This window comes from Tympanuchus pallidicinctus, unplaced genomic scaffold (genome assembly GCF_026119805.1).
Source record: "Tympanuchus pallidicinctus isolate F22 unplaced genomic scaffold, pur_lepc_1.0 scaffold32, whole genome shotgun sequence".
Taxonomy (NCBI): Eukaryota; Metazoa; Chordata; class Aves; order Galliformes; family Phasianidae; genus Tympanuchus; species Tympanuchus pallidicinctus.
The window spans coordinates 807,994-825,084 of NW_026294750.1; the positions used below are offsets into that span (position 1 = coordinate 807,994).

At 48.8% G+C, this 17,091-nt stretch overlaps 2 protein-coding genes across 4 annotated transcripts in view; one reads left to right on the forward strand and one right to left on the reverse strand.

Moving 5' to 3' along the window:
* Window positions 1-8,850, forward strand: part of ITPR3 (inositol 1,4,5-trisphosphate receptor type 3) — a 38,008-nt gene extending 29,158 nt beyond the window's left edge. For all 3 annotated transcript variants that reach the window (XM_052698369.1, XM_052698370.1, XM_052698372.1), the window contains 13 exons: window positions 200-286; window positions 888-998; window positions 1,401-1,593; window positions 2,458-2,583; window positions 3,080-3,252; window positions 3,369-3,533; window positions 3,994-4,186; window positions 5,097-5,192; window positions 5,597-5,721; window positions 5,925-6,090; window positions 6,817-6,977; window positions 7,462-7,623; window positions 7,970-8,850. In XM_052698369.1, the coding sequence (XP_052554329.1) occupies window positions 200-286; window positions 888-998; window positions 1,401-1,593; window positions 2,458-2,583; window positions 3,080-3,252; window positions 3,369-3,533; window positions 3,994-4,186; window positions 5,097-5,192; window positions 5,597-5,721; window positions 5,925-6,090; window positions 6,817-6,977; window positions 7,462-7,623; window positions 7,970-8,038 (1,827 nt within the window). In that variant the 3' untranslated portion in view covers window positions 8,039-8,850. The remainder of the gene's footprint in view (window positions 1-199; window positions 287-887; window positions 999-1,400; window positions 1,594-2,457; window positions 2,584-3,079; window positions 3,253-3,368; window positions 3,534-3,993; window positions 4,187-5,096; window positions 5,193-5,596; window positions 5,722-5,924; window positions 6,091-6,816; window positions 6,978-7,461; window positions 7,624-7,969) is intronic.
* Window positions 8,851-9,890: 1,040 nt separating this feature from the next.
* On the reverse strand, window positions 9,891-15,192 carry LOC128088159 (ubiquinol-cytochrome-c reductase complex assembly factor 2). The gene is made up of 4 exons (XM_052698417.1): window positions 15,025-15,192; window positions 11,205-11,279; window positions 10,790-10,859; window positions 9,891-10,067 (listed from the first exon to the last, which is right to left on the reverse strand). Exons 1-4 carry the CDS (start codon window positions 15,160-15,162, stop codon window positions 9,973-9,975), a joined length of 378 nt encoding a protein of 125 aa, XP_052554377.1. The 5' UTR covers window positions 15,163-15,192; the 3' UTR covers window positions 9,891-9,972.
* Between the last annotated feature and the right edge of the window lie 1,899 nt (window positions 15,193-17,091).

The window sequence follows — 17,091 nt, forward strand, 5'->3', positions numbered from 1 at the left end:
GACAGCAGTGACCCACCAGGCTGGGCTCCCACTCATCCATTTGCACATCTTATTTATCTACATTTCCTCCAGCCAGGCTGGGTGATGTGCTTTTTGCCTTCCATGAAAACCCAGCATTGTGGCTTATTGGCCATCCCACTCCAGTGCTGCAAAGGCTGCTCCATCCCATGCTAACGCAGCTCTTGTTGTTCCTTTCCAGCTGTCCCGACACAACAAGTCTCTGCAGCAGCTCCTGAAGCCGGTGAAGCGAATCCAGGAGGAAGAGGAGGAGGGCATCTCATCCATGGTACAGAAAGTCCTCGGGCATGGAGGCTGCCCCGCTGCTCATCAGCCAAGATTTGGTGGCTTTTGGTATTCCCAGGGTGAACTGGAGAAATAGAGGTTTATAAATGCCCATGTAGCCAAATCAGCAAGCCCAATGGCACGTGCATCTGTGTAGCTCAGCTGTGTTTGTACAGCTCCCTGGGGAAGGCTCAGCACTAGCTGACATCCTGTGTGCTTCAGGGACGGGCTGTGCCTTGCCAGGTTTTCCCCTGCTCCCCTTCTCCTGCCCTTCCCTTCAGAAAAGGAAGGGCTGAGTCCCTCTGCTGCCATTTCTTCCTACTGTACCTCAGCTCCTGAACAAGATTCAGCAGTAATATGATTTCCCTGGGGTTTAGGGGCATTGATTTGTAATTTGTGGATTAGCAGCTTTTGGATGTAATTATTGCAAGGAATCGAATGTCTGTCACCTCAGGGAGCACTCGTACCCCTTTGGGAAGCTTTAATTCATTTGCTTTCTCCTGGAACCTCATCAGGTTCGGTACAATTTGAGGAACGATGTTGTCAGTGCAGTTAGACTTGAACCCCCCCGGCTGTCCCTGCTCTCACCCTCTCTCCTCTCCCAGCTCAGCCTCAATAACAAGCAGCTGACGCAGATGCTGAAGTCGACGGCCCCAGTCCAGGAGGAGGAGGAGGACCCGCTGGCGTACTACGAGAAGCACACGTCCCAGATTGAGGCAAGACCTGTTTGGGTTGCTAGTACACACAGCTGATGGATCCCACGTGTGCTCTGGCTGCCTCGTGCCCCGTTATTCTGCACCAGGAACCTTCCCAGCCCGCTGCCCATAGGAAGCAGCTGCAAAGAGCTGGAAACATTAGTAGAGCCCATAGGGAGATGGGGGTACGCATGGACCCCCCCAGGCCCTTCCTCCCTCTCCCCAGAGCAGATGGGATGCAGGCAGTGGGGCAGCCCAGTCCTTGGTTGCTCCTCCCAGCATAGCCATGCAAGTTTGCTGGGTTGAGTCGTAGCATTAGATGAGTGGTGGTGATATTTGGATTTGGGGAGGTACTGCTGGGTGTAGAAAAGCAGGAAGCCCAGCGTGATACAGGCAGGATGTAAAGGCACCTTCCTCCTGCAGATTGTGCGCCTGGACCGCAGCATGGAGCAGATAATCTTCCCAGTGCCTGGCATCTGTGAGTTCCTCACCAAGGAGACCAAGTACCGACTCTTCACCACGACGGAGCAGGATGAGCAGGGCAGCAAAGTCAGTGATTTCTTCGACCAGTCGTCCTTCCTCCACAATGAGATGGAATGGCAGAAGAAACTGCGCAGTAAGAGCGAGCCAGACCTTCCCTTTGCAGCAGAGCAGCTGTGAGCCGGGGGGCAGCCGTGCTTTGAGGGGGCTGTGACCCCCCGTGGCAGACTGGAGACCTCCTTGTGCCCTTGGGAGGTGTATTTCCTCCACACCTGTTAGTGTAATTCCTCATAGCCTGAGAGCATCTTCCAACACATTCCACACCTGCAGCTGTGCTCACCTAGAGAGCCCTCTCTTTGTTTGCTTTCAATTGGCTTCTCCCAAACCAGAATCTAGCAGCTACGTTTTGTTGATAAAGGTGTTTTCTTTGCACGATGTGGATCTCCTTAGGTGCTTTCAGGGCTGCACCAGGACGGGCTTCCTGGCTTAAAATAACAGCAGCTCAGTCAACAGTAAGAAGGCACACTATAAATACCGTGCTGTGGCTCAGAGGTAGCATGGCAGCACTGAAAACACTTGCAGATCCAGTCAAAACTATCTTAGGAATTCAGCAGGAAACAAGTTTCCAGTATGGATGGGAAATTGCTGGCTGTGTCTCCTCTGGGACAGAGAATCAGGTTGCAAACACAAAGGCACTGTTATTTGGAAAGGCGTGAGGATATAAGATGTGGGAGACAGGGAGGAGGGTGCAGTGATGAGTGAAGCCAATCAGATTCCAAGGTGCCAAGGGAGGTCAAAGGGCCCAGAAAGCACAAAATGTGAGCAGAGACATTTTGAACTTGTGTTCCTGTTACAAGAGATGAGGAGGAAGCTTTTATCAATGGCGTGAAGCGAGGGCCTCACTGGCTGTGCTGAGCTCAGTTTGGGTGTCTGGGAGGTCACAGCCTTCCCTGCTGGCACGAGGTTGGCTGAGCTGTGTGTCTGCCTCCTCTCCCCGCAGGCATGCCGCTGATGTACTGGTTCTCCCGCAGAATGACTCTCTGGGGAAGCATTTCCTTCAACCTGGCTGTCTTCATCAACATAATCATTGCCTTCTTCTACCCTTATGTTGAAGCCACTTCCATGGGTAAGTGCCCCAGTAGCTTCTGCTCCTTGAAGTAGAGGAAAAAGGGGATCCTGGTGTGCAGGGAGCACTGTCCCTTGTTTGTGTCTCCTTGCCTTTGTCTCCTTTTGACTCCTAAAGCCTTTTCTGTTGGTCCTGGCAAGGGACTGAATCGAGGTTTCAGTTGCCAGCCCTCCCACGACTTCCTTCTTAGGGAACAGGCTCTTCTCCCTGGGCTGTACTTTCCCTATTTGGAAAATGGGGGAAGTAAGGACAGAATACGTACCAGCTGTCTGGAAATCTTAATGATCTACCGTGGTTTTGAGATCACAGATAAAAGATGTTAGAAAAGCATATCAGCAAGGACCATCTCTCTCCAGTCAAGCACAATTTCTTTCTTCCTTCCCTCAGATAATCAGCATATTGGGTTTCTGGATGCTTTGGACAGTAACATGGTGTCTGATTGGCAACATGCATTTAACCTCATGCCATTTAATTGCTGTGGATCATCTCTTCCCAGGAGTGCTGGATTCCCCATTGATCTCACTGCTCTTCTGGATTCTGATCTGCTTCTCCATCATGGCCCTGTTCACCAAGCGTTACGGTGTCAGACCGCTGCTGGTGGCCCTGATCTTGCGATCAATTTATTACTTGGGGATTGGACTCACACTGAACATCCTGGGAGCTCTCAATGTAAGTTCTCAGAGCGCTGCTAGAAAAACAGCATAGCGACCGATGGCACAGGAAGCTGTTCTGCACTCACAAAGCACAGCAAACCTCACTCCCTCCCATTTCTGCTTGCTCTCCAGCTGACTAACAAGATTGTGTTTGTGGTGAGCTTCGTGGGTAACCGTGGGACCTTCATCCGAGGCTACAAGGCCATGATCATGGACGTGGAGTTTCTTTACCACGTTGGCTACATCCTGACGAGCGTCCTGGGGCTCTTTGTGCACGAACTCTTCTACAGCATCCTGGTACAGTAAATGTTTGGGGCACAGACACAGCCAGGCTGAGCTGTTAGGAGCTAGAAGTTTCCTGTGACACCTTGATCGATAACAGTAGTGAGAGCAATGCTCCGTGCTTCAATATTTGCGTAGGCTGATCTTTCTGCCTTCCGACAGCATCTATTACTGTCTCTCTCCCAGCCTTTTGCTATCACTCTTTTTCTAATCTCTGCTGCGTACTTTATCTGGGTCAGCAGGGAGACAACGTGAGGGTAGAGGCGGGGGGCATGTGTCCTATTCTTGGCTCTCCTGCTGAGCTTAAGTTCACTTCATTCTTCTGCAGTAAGATGGAAAACTTGAGTGCTTTATGTGAAAGTTAGTCCGTGTCTACTGAGCGATCCTAGATCTCGGGATAAAAGGGAAGTAGGTAGGCCAGGCATTGTTACAGAAAAGCACCCTGCAGCATTTCTTTGCTCCTGGGTCCTTTCAGCTGTTTGACTTGATCTACCGCGAGGAGACCTTGTTTAATGTCATCAAGAGCGTGACGCGCAACGGGCGCTCCATCCTGCTGACTGCCCTCCTGGCGCTCATCCTTGTCTACCTCTTCTCCATCGTGGGCTTCTTGTTCCTGAAGGATGACTTCATCCTGGAGGTGGACCGGCTGCCGGATAGCAAAGCCCAAGGTGAGCCAAACCATGGACTGGTGTCCGTGGTGCTTGGGCTGGAGGGGACCGGCAGAGCACGGGTCCTTCGCTGCGGCTGCATCGCTGGGTGCAGTCGTTGATGGGTGGTCACACACTCTTGGGGGAGCTGGTTTTGGGGCCAGCAGAGAAGAGTCTGCCTGCACTGACATAGAGATCTCACGCTGCAGAAAACAAAGCCTGGGGGCTGGAGGGACTGCAGAGAAGGAAGTGGGCAGATAGGAATGAGTTCTGTAGCACTGCAGAAGTCTTACTGAAACTCGAGCAGAAGATGGATGACTGATGAAACTGTTGCGCTGGATGTTAAAAAAACAAGCAGCTTGTGTGTCAATCATAACACAGGGTTTTGGGGTAGGCTTTTACTCCTCTTTGCATCTGAAGTCTTTTTGGTATGCTTTTACAATCACAGAGATAAGTTAGCATGGAAAAAATATGCTCAGATTATTTGAATAAAGTACAGGTTTTTAATATACTTGGACTACAATAAAGTAGTTTGGAGATTAGAGTCAAAAAATCTGGATGTTTTAAAGAGAGAATACCCTTGGAAAAGCAGCTGGTTGGTGGTTGCATCCAAGACTCTTAACTTCAAAGGATGAGAATATGGTTTTTATGCATCTTAGCCTGGAAAACTGGCAGCTCTTTCTGAACAAAGTTGGGATGTCAGTGCGATGATTACCCAGCCCATGACAGGGGGGTTGGAACTAGATAATCTTTAAGGTCCCTTTCAATCCAAGCCATTCTATGATTCAAAACCTAGAAAAGGCTATGAGAACGGGGATCAAGATTTTTTTTTGAGTTGTTTGAACGCTGCAATGAGATGCAGGTAAAAAACACTTGTGACAGGAGCAAAGAGCTGACGCTCTGACAAGGCTGTGGGCTCTTTTACTTGCAGATGACCCCTTGGGGATGCATAGGAACATGGAGACCTTCATGGAGTCCTGCAGTGGTGACAAAATTAGCTGCTCCGCTGAGCCCACTGCTTTGCAAGGTAAGTGAGCTCATCAGAAAGGTCAGTGCTGTTAGCAGCAGGGTAGCCTTACGGCCTTGTTTGTCAGCGAGCTCTGAAAAATCCTACAAAGGACTGAAAGATGGAAAAAATAGCCCACTTTTTGGCACTTATTAAGCAAAATTCTGCACTTCTTTACGTAAAAATGTTGAAATACTGATTTAATTTAGTTTAATTAAGGAAATCGAGTGCTTTGGGGATGCTCAGCCAAACACCTCCATTGCGAGGAGGAAGATGGAGGAGATGCTGGGGTGCCTGGGAGCTCCCATCTGGGGCACTGCATCACTGCAGCTCATCCTGGAGCTCTGGGTTCTTTGGGACGGGCTGGTTCTTCTGCCCTTCTGTGCTCTGGCTTTGTGCTTTTATTCTTCCCTCTGGTGTTGTAGAAGCAGACACTGACCAGTGGGAACGAGCCTGTGACACGCTGCTCATGTGCATTGTCACTGTCCTGAACCACGGCCTGAGGAACGGAGGGGGTGTGGGGGACATTCTGCGCAAGCCATCGAAGGACGTGAGTGGGGTCCCTTCCTTCTGCCACTGCAGAGCTGCCCTTCCTCCCTCAAAATCACTTCCAGCTCTTCCCCCGCTGCCGTCCTTCAGTGCTTTTGCCCATCGCACCCCCACGCCTCTCCTCACCTTGTACCCTCAGCCTATGGTCCTTGCAGGATGGAGGGGAGGTTTGCAAGACATGTTTTTTCCTTTTGTCCACCTCAGGAGTCCTTGTTTCCTGCTCGGGTTGTCTACGACCTCCTCTTTTTCTTCATTGTCATTATCATCGTCCTGAACCTCATCTTTGGGGTCATTATTGACACCTTTGCTGACCTGAGGAGCGAGAAGCAAAAGAAAGAAGAGATACTGAAGACCACTTGTTTCATATGTGGTGAGTGCAGATCCTTGGCTCTGCGTGCGCAGGAATTGCCCCCACGTTGTTCCTCTCTTTAAGGTCAGCCTGTGACACGAGGGAAGAAGTGAAGCTTCAACCAGTTTTTAGTTTTCATTTGGTTTACAGCACAACTTAAGTCTGTTCACCAGTGGGTCACTACAGCGTGAGGAGGCTTAAACAAGGACACAAACCAAGGGGGGAAATTATCCTTGTTCCTCCTGGCCTTCTGTTAATGAGGTGTTACAGTGAATGCTGCATTGTGGTGTTCTTGTCGCCGTGCATCACTCCTGGGACCAGCATTTATCAACTGGAAAAAAAGCATATTGCTAAGGAAATAGAATAGAGGAAAATGTTCCAGAATGCTTTCGGTCATAGGAAGGCATCCAAAAAACCAACCCAACCATAAATATAGCTTCTTTTTTTCTTGTAAGATCCAGTGGGTGCATTGTGTTCTTTTAGATTATATAGGCAGGAAGCATAGCTAGTAGAACTTTAAATAGAAGCCTCCTGAATACACAACTGGGTTATTTTCCTTCTGCTTTGGATTCTTGTAGTGTGCTTAATGCCAACTAATTATTAAAAGCACTTCTTGAAAGTCACACCTGGGACAGGAGGCAATTATCTGTACTTCCTTTCACATTTGTTTGCTTGCTCACTTCTTACCTTGGCCTCCCCTCCTTTTCTCCTTTCTCCACCTTCTCCACACTTGACTGCCTTTCCCAGGACTCGAACGGGACAAGTTTGACAACAAGACAGTGTCCTTTGAGGAGCATATTAAGTACGAGCACAACATGTGGAACTACTTGTACTTCATAGTGCTGGTGCGAGTGAAGAACAAGACAGACTACACAGGTCCTGAGAGCTACGTGGCTCAGATGATAAAGGTAGCGTCCTTTCTGAGCAGCCCTGTTGCACCCTGCCTGCCCCAGAGGGATGTTTGAGAGCACTGGGTTTGCCAAAAAAACCCAACGAGTTTTGAGAAGGAACTTTTGGAACATATTTAAGAAAGTTGCTGTTCCGTAGTTCGTGCTTAGCTGGTTAATTCCCCTGTGCAATCTCAGCCAACGACGTGCTGTTTGATGTTGTGTGCTGTGGATAGAAGGATTGTGCCAGGCAGTATGGACTGTGTGACTGCAAGGTGATTTCGAGGCAAAAAGGGAAGGCAAGGAAATTGAGGAAAAAAAACCTTCTGAACCTGGACCCAGACTGGGGGGGAAAAAGGTTAAAAGGGTAGGTGGTGGGAAATGTGCAGAGATGCAGAGAAGCCTTTGAGAATTCCTTTAGTCCCTAAGCATAGGCAGACCTCCATGGAAATCCCACTGGGTCTTTTGTCTCCTTCTCACCCTCTCCCATTCTCCACGGTCCCAGAACAAGAACCTAGACTGGTTCCCCCGGATGCGAGCCATGTCTCTGGTCAGCAATGAAGGGGAAGGGGAACAGAACGAGATCCGAAATCTTCAAGACAAACTCAACTCAACGATGAAGCTGGTGTCCCATCTCACCTCCCAGCTGAATGAGCTGAAGGAACAGGTACTAAATGTTATAGAAACAGGAACGCTCGAATTAACACCCCACTGTATCAAAAAACCCTCAGCCCTTACCAGAATAGACACCCATTCCAAGAGCAGGAGGCTCTTATTTAACTCCTATTTAACTATGGATACAATTCAGAGGGCTCTTTTAGCTCTTCTGCAGGGAGTTGAGAATACTCAGGTCATGTGCTTTTTGATACCTCCTCATCAGCTGGAGCCCAGCTCATGGTGTGTTCTGGCAGATGCTTAGAGCAGCCCAGTCAGTCACACACCTGAGAAGCACACTAATGAACAGAATAACAGCCTGGTTTCCTACCTCACTTGTGTCCTTGTTTGAACTCCAGATGACAGAGCAGAGGAAGCGCAGACAAAGGATGGGGTTTGTGGATGTCCAGAATACCATGAACCACTAAGACACAGAAAAAGGATCAGCTTCACCCCCTGAAGGACTAAACACACCTATCAGATGATGAGGCTGCTTATCCCTGGGTCCCACGCACGGACATCACTGTCAGAGAAAGCAGGACCACGTGGAGGGGCTTCCAAGTCAATATTCTCCTTACATTGCTTGTAAGCAATTCAGGAACCAATGGCTGGTGAGGATTCCTCACGATTCCTGGACCCACATGTTACTCCATGCCCTTAGAGGAAGATAAATTATACAAGACTTTTATTCCTCATTGCAATAACTCTTTATTTTGCAAATGTGGGGGGTTGTATCTTTATCTCCATGTGCTACATCTGGTGGCCTCCACCCAGGTGTAGTGTAACTAGCTGTAGGGCTGCAGTATTTAACTTATTCCAGGAGCATCATTAGTAAACGTGGAACTTTGCAGACCAGCCATCGTATTTGCTGTACCTGCTCCATGCTGCTTCCTGTCCATTTAAAGAATTCTGTTCATCACTTTGGTGCAGTAAAAGAGGAGCTAACCTCAGGAGATGGATTTGATAATTTAGCTCACCAAATGAGGATGAGAATCTAAGGTAGTACTATGAGAACTGGCCTTTTGCCTTCTGTGGACAAAGAATATCTGGGGAGTAGTAGTAGGAAAGTGCAGGTTTACAGGAGTTCACTGTGAAGGGGTGTCCTGTGGTTTAGATTCATCTCTGGTGTAATGTTTTACTTTTTTGTTGTTGTTGTTACTTAAGAACTAAAGTGTAAATTGCCTTAACTAAATTAAAGACAAAATGAAGTTATAATAAAAACTTAAACATGGTAAAGAAACCTCCCTTCCTCTGGGACGCAGGGGGGCTGTTGTGAATAGAAATAAAGAGCAATTCAGATACGTGAACCAATGCAGGGCTGTATTACCAAAGGTACCACAGCCCACTGCCAACAACGTTACTGTGAAGAACTACCTGGAACACCAGCCTTGCATTCCGAAGCGTTCGATCAGAGCATCCTGCAAAGTTTCCAATTCTTTCACTACTTGCCAGGAAAACAGAGTTTGAACACACGGAAAGGAGCAGCTGTTCGAGCTGCCTGGAGCCAAGCAGAGTCCTGGCATAGCTGTGTTCTAGACACTCACCATTCTCCAGCCAAGCAGTGCTGCAGCCATCCCAGCTACAATCCTGCGCCTCTGCCTCCCAAGAACAGAGGTTGAGGCAAGCATCAAAGATTTAAAAAGCAATAAAAATAGGCCACAGCGATGGACTAATCACACCTGAAATTAATTTACGGCCCTGTAGAGCAACACATCATGACAACCTATCTTCATCCCTCAGATCTGCAGTAACCAACACAGAGCCTTCTCTTCCCGCTGGGGGCAATCTGCATCGTTAGCTGAGCCAGCACCACAGCAATGCAGCACTGCAGACAAGGTGTGCAGCTGCACACTTCTTACACTGCTCTGCTGTCACCATGGTAAACAGTCACCTCAGTGCTTTCTTGTGCCTTCCCAGGCTACTTCTCAAAAGCACCACAAATGTGATCATTAAGTTCTCTCTCCCTCCATTTCACTGTTAACAGTGCAAACACAGATAAGCACAGCTACCTGCCATCACTACTGTGTGCTGTCTTCACAAGCAGATGTAAAGCTTACATGGTTGTACCTCCTTGCTGCGCACTTCCTGATGGTCTGTTTCTTATAATACAAATGATCTGGTCTAACAACACAGAGCTCTTTCCTTTCAAACTTTTACACCGATCTCATATGCCTTCATTGCAGATGTGTTACGGTAGGTCCTACATTTCCAACAAGAAAAGAGCAGACATTACAAATGAAGGGTATAAAGTCTGAACAAAAAAAAACCCAACGCTGTTGCTAAGAGGAATGAATGGTTTTATTCATCATGGCAACACAGAGCTATAGGAATATATACAGAGGAGAATCTGGGAGGCAGCCTATCACTTCGAGTCCTCTTCAGATTTCTTGGCGTAAAACCTTTCTCGCAATTTTCTCCACGTCCCTTTTTTCATGTCTTCCATCTGTTTCAGAATGTCTGCAAAAGGAGAAGGGGGAGAGAGAGAGATGGGGAAAGAGGAAGAAAGGCAGGAAAGCAAAGGGCTGATGGCCCTCTTATAAGAGCTTTGCCTTAAACGTTTTCTTTTTTTGACTTTTTGTCTTAATGAATTTCTATTTCAGGGCCTGAGGCAAGTTTGTTTTCCCTTTCAATCAATTGTGCAGGGAGTCCCTTATCTCTAACAACTAATATTCAGTTGCCACGCACCACAGTCAAAGTTAGGAAGTGGAGCAGAACAAAACGGCATTGGCTTCCTGCACCATGCTTAATAAATGATTTGGCTGAGAGTCTTTCTGCATTGTGGAACCCTGCTTTCTCTAAGTCTAACACGAGATAAGAAGCACTGAAGGGAATTTGAACATGATGAAATGGAAGCCAAGAATTTTTTGAGCCATGTAGCAAACGTGGATTGCTTTCATGCAGCTCCTGCCATTCTGTCTCAAAGAGCCTCACAAACCCTCTGCCATTCCTGCCCACTGCAAAAAACACAATTGACTTTTTGTCCCAATCGATTACTGAGACTCTCTCCTCAATTATGCCTGAACTTTACACCTTTTTAACCATCCTAATATACCTGCATGGCAGTCCCAATCAGTCCTTTAGTCACAAGTGTTTAGTAGAAGTGATGAAGTGAACACTACAAAGAACAGAATGTAATTTATCTCCTGCACTGATTTACTCCCAAGTCACAGCATTAGTACCTGTTGCTAGGATCATCTTGCAATCTTGCACTGTCACTCCAGTGAAACTTGTGTCTTTCAGGCGTGGATACTTCACAAACAAGCAAGTAGGTGTGAGAAGGAGAGACAGAACAAGGCATTACTTGCAGTGCACAAAAGAGGTAATATGCCACCAAATAACAGAGCCCTACTCATTTTTGGTCAAGAACTAAGAATTGTGTTCATCCATAGCAAAAACCACCATCAGCACTGTTCAGACATGCCATGAAGGCCAGCAGTGAAACCAGGGAGACCAAAGGCACAGGCAGTGCAGCATCCATCTGACTTCTCATTCGCCTGCTGTGTGCTCAGAGCCCCTGCTGGGAAGAGGCAATGCACTGCAGCAGGTGGTGACTGGCTCACTAAAGGTCTGGCAATGGCTAACAACAAACCTTACCTTGTTTTTGTAGTAGTTGTTGTGGATTCTGACTAAGCTCTCATACATTTGGTCACAGGTCTCAGGATCAGCAATCTGCAAAGCGACAGAAATATCACACAAGTCTTATTTTAAAACCTGCAGAGCAAAAGATGTCATTTGAGCTGAAAGTCTGCGAGAAGGACAGCAGAAGAGAAGCTTAGCAAGCTCCCAGTGCAATGCTGGATGCTGGTGACCCCTATTATGCTGCTCCCAAAGGCAGAGCATTTTCTTTCTCCTCCACTTCTGGCCAGCTTGGCCTACAAGAATAATGAGGCACGTAAGTTCTAGAAGGGACCTTGAGTTCTGCTCACAAAGATATGGCAGCTCAACTGTGAGTGCACAGTGAATGTGAAGATAGCTGGATGGTTTTCCTCTCATGCTTATTGGCCAGCACTGTGAAATCTGAGCTTTCTCTGCTCAGAGGCAGGTTTTGCCTCCTGTTTCATTCTAAGGATCAAACAGGATGAGGTACCAGGATGGAAGGTAGAGAAAATCCTGCTGCAGGCTAAAAATAGTTTATAATTGATTAGGGAAAAGCAGCACTGAGCAGCTTGCGTAGGGTAAATGGATTTCTATTTTGGTCCAGTAAGTTGGAAAGATTTTGCTAATACCTAAAACACTCCTCGGTGCATCCGACAGGTGCCTCTGCCTCACAGAGTCTGTTCAGCACCATGTATGGCAGGTCGTCTTGTTTTTCTAATTTATAGTGGGGACCAACTTGACCAGAACTCTGCACTGCTGGCCAATGACATCAAACGCCAACGGTTAAAATGGATACATGAATAAGAATAGCATCAGCCATAACAAGGCGGGATAAAATGACACAGCTCGTCTGCCCTTGGGGTGCTGGCATGGGTTCAACACAAGAAGGGTAATGCCTCCTCTGTACCAGCCTGGAACCCAGGAAAAGGCTCTCCTGCTACAGCACGCAATGGCTACTGGAGAAGAGGGGATAAGGGCCAGAAGGGCTGCCAAGCGCCACCAAACTGCAGGTGATTTTCAGCTTCGCATATTTTAGAGCCACCTTTCAAGTGACCCTGCTGATGTTTTCGTAATGACAGCAGAAATAGCCATTAAATAGTACTGCCTGAAAAAAAAATCAGCAAGTCTTCCTCCACGTGAATAAAACAGACATTTGGCTGACAGAGTATCCTGTAAGGCTCGAGCGCTTCTCTCATACATTCCTCCTGCTGACTGCCAGTACATTTCCTTTCGCTGTATTAAGTCTTTATACATACAAATTGACATCACTGCTGCAGGCATCAATTTAGGTTTTCAAGACCGGTGGCAGCTTGGGGATCTTGTGACCAATCGGTGCAGCGCGTTCAGCTGTCCTGAGCGTGTGGAAAAGCAATAAGCACTTCCTGCAGTGTCTGCTGCAGATTATCCTGGTGACCAATATGGAATTAGGAGCCTGTAATGGCACACTGCAGTAGAAGGAGCACATCTGGAACAGCGCTTTTATGCTAAGAAAGGGCACATCAGATACGTGAGGGGAAGGTTCTGTTTAACTGACTTCATTTCCTTTTATGACAAGGTCACCCATCCAGTTGAGGAAGGAAAGCCAGTTGATGCTGTCTTTTTGGATTTTGGTAAAGCTTTTGATACTGTTTCTCACAATATCCTTCTGGACAAAATGTCCAGCATAAAGCTAGACAAGAGCAACCTACGGTGGGTGAGCATTTGGCTGATGGGTCGGGCCCAAAGGGGACAGATCAGGCTGGTTGGTCACTGGCACTCCCCCAGGGCTCCGTTTTTAGGCTAGTTCTCTTCAGTGCCTTCATAAATGATTTGGATGTAGGACTAGAAGGTATTTTGAATAAGTTTGCTGATGATACTGAGCTGGGAGGAGCTGATGACACAGCTGAAGATGACTTCCAGAGAGATTCAGGCAAATTAGAGAGGTGGGCAATCAAAAACCAAATGAAGTTCACCGAGAGCAAGTGCTGGATTCTGCACCTGGGAAGAGACAACCCTGGCTGTACATACACAGGGGGGATGAGACTCTGGAGAGCAGCCCTACTGAAAGGGACGTGGGAGTCTTGGTTGAAAGCAGGTTAAATGTGAGCCAGAAGTGTGGCCAGATGGTCAGGAAGGTCAACTCTACCCTGGGTGCACTGAGCACAGCACTGCTAGCTGGGTGAGGGAAGGGACTGCCCCACCATGCACTGCATCAGTACGGCCTCACCTTGAGTACTGAGGGTGTCGTGTGCTCCACAGTACAGAAAAAGACATAAAGCTACCAGAGAGCGTTCAAAGGAGGTCTACAAAAGGTGAAGGGTCTGGAAGGAAAGATGTATAAGGAGCAGCTGAGGTCCCCTGGGTTATCCAACAGATGAGCTGAGGGGGGGGAGGCCTCACAGCCCTGCAGCTCCTCAGAGAGAGCAGATGGACAGTGCTGAGCTCTGCTGATCGACCACAGAACGTGAGGGAACAGCTTGGAGCTGTGATGGGGGAGGTCAGGGGGTGTGAGGTGAAAGTTTTGCACCAGAGGGTGGTGGGCATGGCACAGGTTCCCCAGGGCAATGTTCATGGTTCTGAGCCTGCCAGAGCTCAAGTAGCATCTGGACAACGTGCACATGCCCTGATTTTTGGGTGGATCTGGACTTGATGTTATGAGCATGGACTGAGAGAGCTGAGGCTGTTCAGCGTGGAGGAGAGATGGCTTTGTGGGAGATGTGATAACAGCCTTTCGGAAATTAAAGCAGGGCTGTAAGAATGGGACAGACTCTTTAGCAGACAGTGATGATAAGACAAGGGGAAATGACTTCAAACTCAAAGAGGGGAGATTTAGAGTGGATACAAAGAAAAAGTCTTTTACAGTGAATGAAGGTGGTGAAGCACTGGCACAGATTGCCCAGAGACGTGGTGGAAGCCCATCCCTGGAGACATTCATCGTCAGGATGGACCTGGCAAAGAGCAGCCTGATCAAGCTGTACATGCTCCTGTTCAGTGTAAGGTGACAGAATGGCCCGGGTTGGAAGGGACCTCAAGGATCACGAAGCTCCAACTCCTGCCACATACAGGGCCACCAACCTCCCCATTTCATACCAGCCCAGGCTGCCCAGGGCCCCATCCAACTGGCCTTGAACACCTCCAGGGATGGACGGGGCATCACAGCCTCTCTGGGCAGCTGTTCCAGCACCTCACCACTCTCATAGCAAAGAACTTCCCCCTGACATCCAACCTCAATCTTCCCTCCCTCAACTTCAAATCATTTCCCCTTGTCCTGCTGTTATCTCCCCTTTCCAAGACTTGATTCCCCTCCTGTTTGTAGGCTCCCTTTAGGTACCAAAAGGCTGCAATGAGGTCACCCCGCAGCCTTCTTTTCTCCAGGCTGAACAAGCCCAGCTCCCTCAGCCTGTCTTCGTAGGGGAGGTGCTGCAGTCTCCTGATCATCTCTGTGGCTCCTCTGGACCCCCTCCAACAGCCCTCTGTCCTTCTGGTACTGGGGGCTCCAGATCTGGACACAGCACTGCAGATGGAGCCTCACAAGAGCAGTGCCCATTAAAGGCCCTTTCTATCACTAAGGACTCTATGATTCCTCCCGGTTCCCTTCCAGCTCAGGATGCCCCACGATCCTGCCGTTCCCCCCACCACCTCCCACGCTGTAAAGCACTGCAGCCCCACTCTCCATTTCCATTCATTTCAGTTCCAATTCTGCACCACGCCCCGCCCCGCCCCGCCCCCACCGCTAGGAGCGCCGCAATGCGCATGCGCGGTCCCGCCCTTCTGCTCCCCCCCTTCCCGTTCCCGCTTAGGCCTTCGCCGCCCTCCCGCTGCATCTCCCCGCTCTCACCTGCGTGTTCTCCCCCTCGCGGAAGGCTTGAGCCACGCGTTGCCGAATGAAGACGCCCAAATCGCGCTGCCGCTTCGTCTCCTCCACCGGCCACTCCTCGCAGAGCCTCAGGAAGCGCCGGTACCTGGTGGCCGCCATGACGGTCACGTGACCGGGGCGGAGGGGCGGAGCCGCGCATGCGCAGTGCCGCGCAGCGTGGTTCGTTAGCGGGTGCTGTGCGGCTCGGCGGTGTCTCTCCGTGTGCGACGTTGGGCCGGCAAAGGCGCCTCTCTGCTGGGCTGCGCGGAGCCCGTTGGCCAGCAGCGTGGCGTGAGATAACTGCTTTGGTGCTTGGTTTTGTAGGAATGGAATGGAATGGAATGGAATGGAATGGAATGTTGTTTCTGCGTTAGATATACATAAAAAAAGGGGGGAGATTGATCTGAAGTAGAGCACAGTGTGTTTTTATTTTGTAACTTGTCCTTAGAAATGTGATGTGAAAAGGTAGAAATGCCATCTATGCTGGTAACATGCTTTAGGAATACAGCTGCTGAATCACGTGATCAATTCTTGCTTGCAAAATGCAGTAGTTTTTAAATGTTGCAAATAGTGTAGGTATAGTGTGATGGACTAGAGAGCATGTTGTAGGGCTGTTCTGTTTGGATAAGAGACCCTCAGCAAAAGAAAAACAGACTTAGCAAACATCAAAGCAGGCAGGGCTGCACGCTGGCTGGCTTGCCTTGCTCTGGGCAGGTTGGGGTGCAGCAGGCAGGCATCAAGGCCCTCTGTCCTCCTTCCAAGCTTATCTGTATGCAGGGACGAGCAGATGTGCAGAAAGAGCGACCGAGTGTTGAGTGAGCAAATGTGAGAAGTTACTAATTAGCAATACATGCTCAGCTGCAACAACTGATGTTTAGCCAGTATTTGGGTGTTCAGTTGAGCATCAGGAAGATTGCGATCCTGAAGCACTCGGCCAATGAGGAACTAGGGGAGAAGGAGATAAGCGTCAAGTAATAGGGCATAAAAGATGGAATGCTGTTTCCTGGGTGCTCTCCTGCCTGCAGGAGGCCCGCCACTGCAATTGTGAATAAAACCTGCTTTATCAGAGATACCGTCCTGATACATTATTTGGGTATTTCCAACAGTTTCTGCCTGCTTCACAACCTAGGGAGACCTGGCTGGTGTTCATAGAGCCATGGGTTGGTTGGAGTTGGGGTTGGGAGGGAAGGGACCTTTTAGGTCACCTCATTCCATTGCTTGTTATAAGCAGGGACATTTTCCTCCTGCTCAGGCTGCTCACAGCCTAACCCAGCCTGGCCCTGAGTGACCCACAGGCTCACTGGGCAGTGTGTGCAGTGCCCCACCACCTCACAGTAAGGAATTCCTTTTTCTGCCATCTCCACGGAGCACACGAGGTTATGCTCACTGTGGTTAAATACTCAGTAACTGTGCTGGTATGTAAGGGAGGAAAAAGGGAGTGGGGTGATGCCTGTGCAAGCAGCTGGGATGCCTCCATTTCTGCAGGAGAAATGAGGGATGGCTGTGGATCACACACAGCCCAGCTGCTGGCACCTTGCTTAGAGCCTTCCTCATCCTTCCCTGCTTGCAGATCCCATGTCCTGCCCTCCAGAGGCTCAGCAGCAGTGTAAGGGCTGAGCACATGAGCACAAAAGCTGTGAGGTGTGGGCCACAATCAGCACTGACCACAGCACGTGAGTGTGAGCCAAGGCAGTGGGTGATGCAGGCTTTTCACTGCTGAAGCAATGTTTGTGGCTTTTTTAATAGTCAGCAGTGCTTGTGGGCAAGAAATATGCAATACCATGAACAATATTCAGTAAATAATGAGATATTCCCAGATGCACTTCAGGCCAAGTAAAATATGCAGCTGGGCCAGATGACTTAAATTTTCCAGCTATAAATTGCAGCAATTCTCCAGCTGTATGCAGTAAAATACAAGTGAAGGGCTCTGCCTTCAGATCTGGTATTTAAACTTGTGGGAATAATGGCTCTTTTGAAAACATGCAGCCCTAAAGAAAAGATAGCATGATTTGAGGATGCTCTGGGAGTGAAAACGAGATGGACAACAGG

What these genes read in the sequence shown, in the direction of transcription:
- LOC128088159 (XM_052698417.1), bottom strand. Translation starts at nt 15,162, where the DNA reads ATGGCGGCCACCAGGTACCGGCGCTTCCTGAGGCTCTGCGAGGAGTGG. An exon ending in ACAACTACTACAAAAACAAG is followed by an intron (nt 10,860 to 11,204) that starts GTAAGGTTTGTT and finishes TTGTTTGTGAAG; the next exon opens with TATCCACGCCTGAAAGACAC. An exon ending in CAAGATGATCCTAGCAACAG is followed by an intron (nt 10,068 to 10,789) that starts GTACTAATGCTG and finishes CTCCTTTTGCAG; the next exon opens with ACATTCTGAAACAGATGGAA.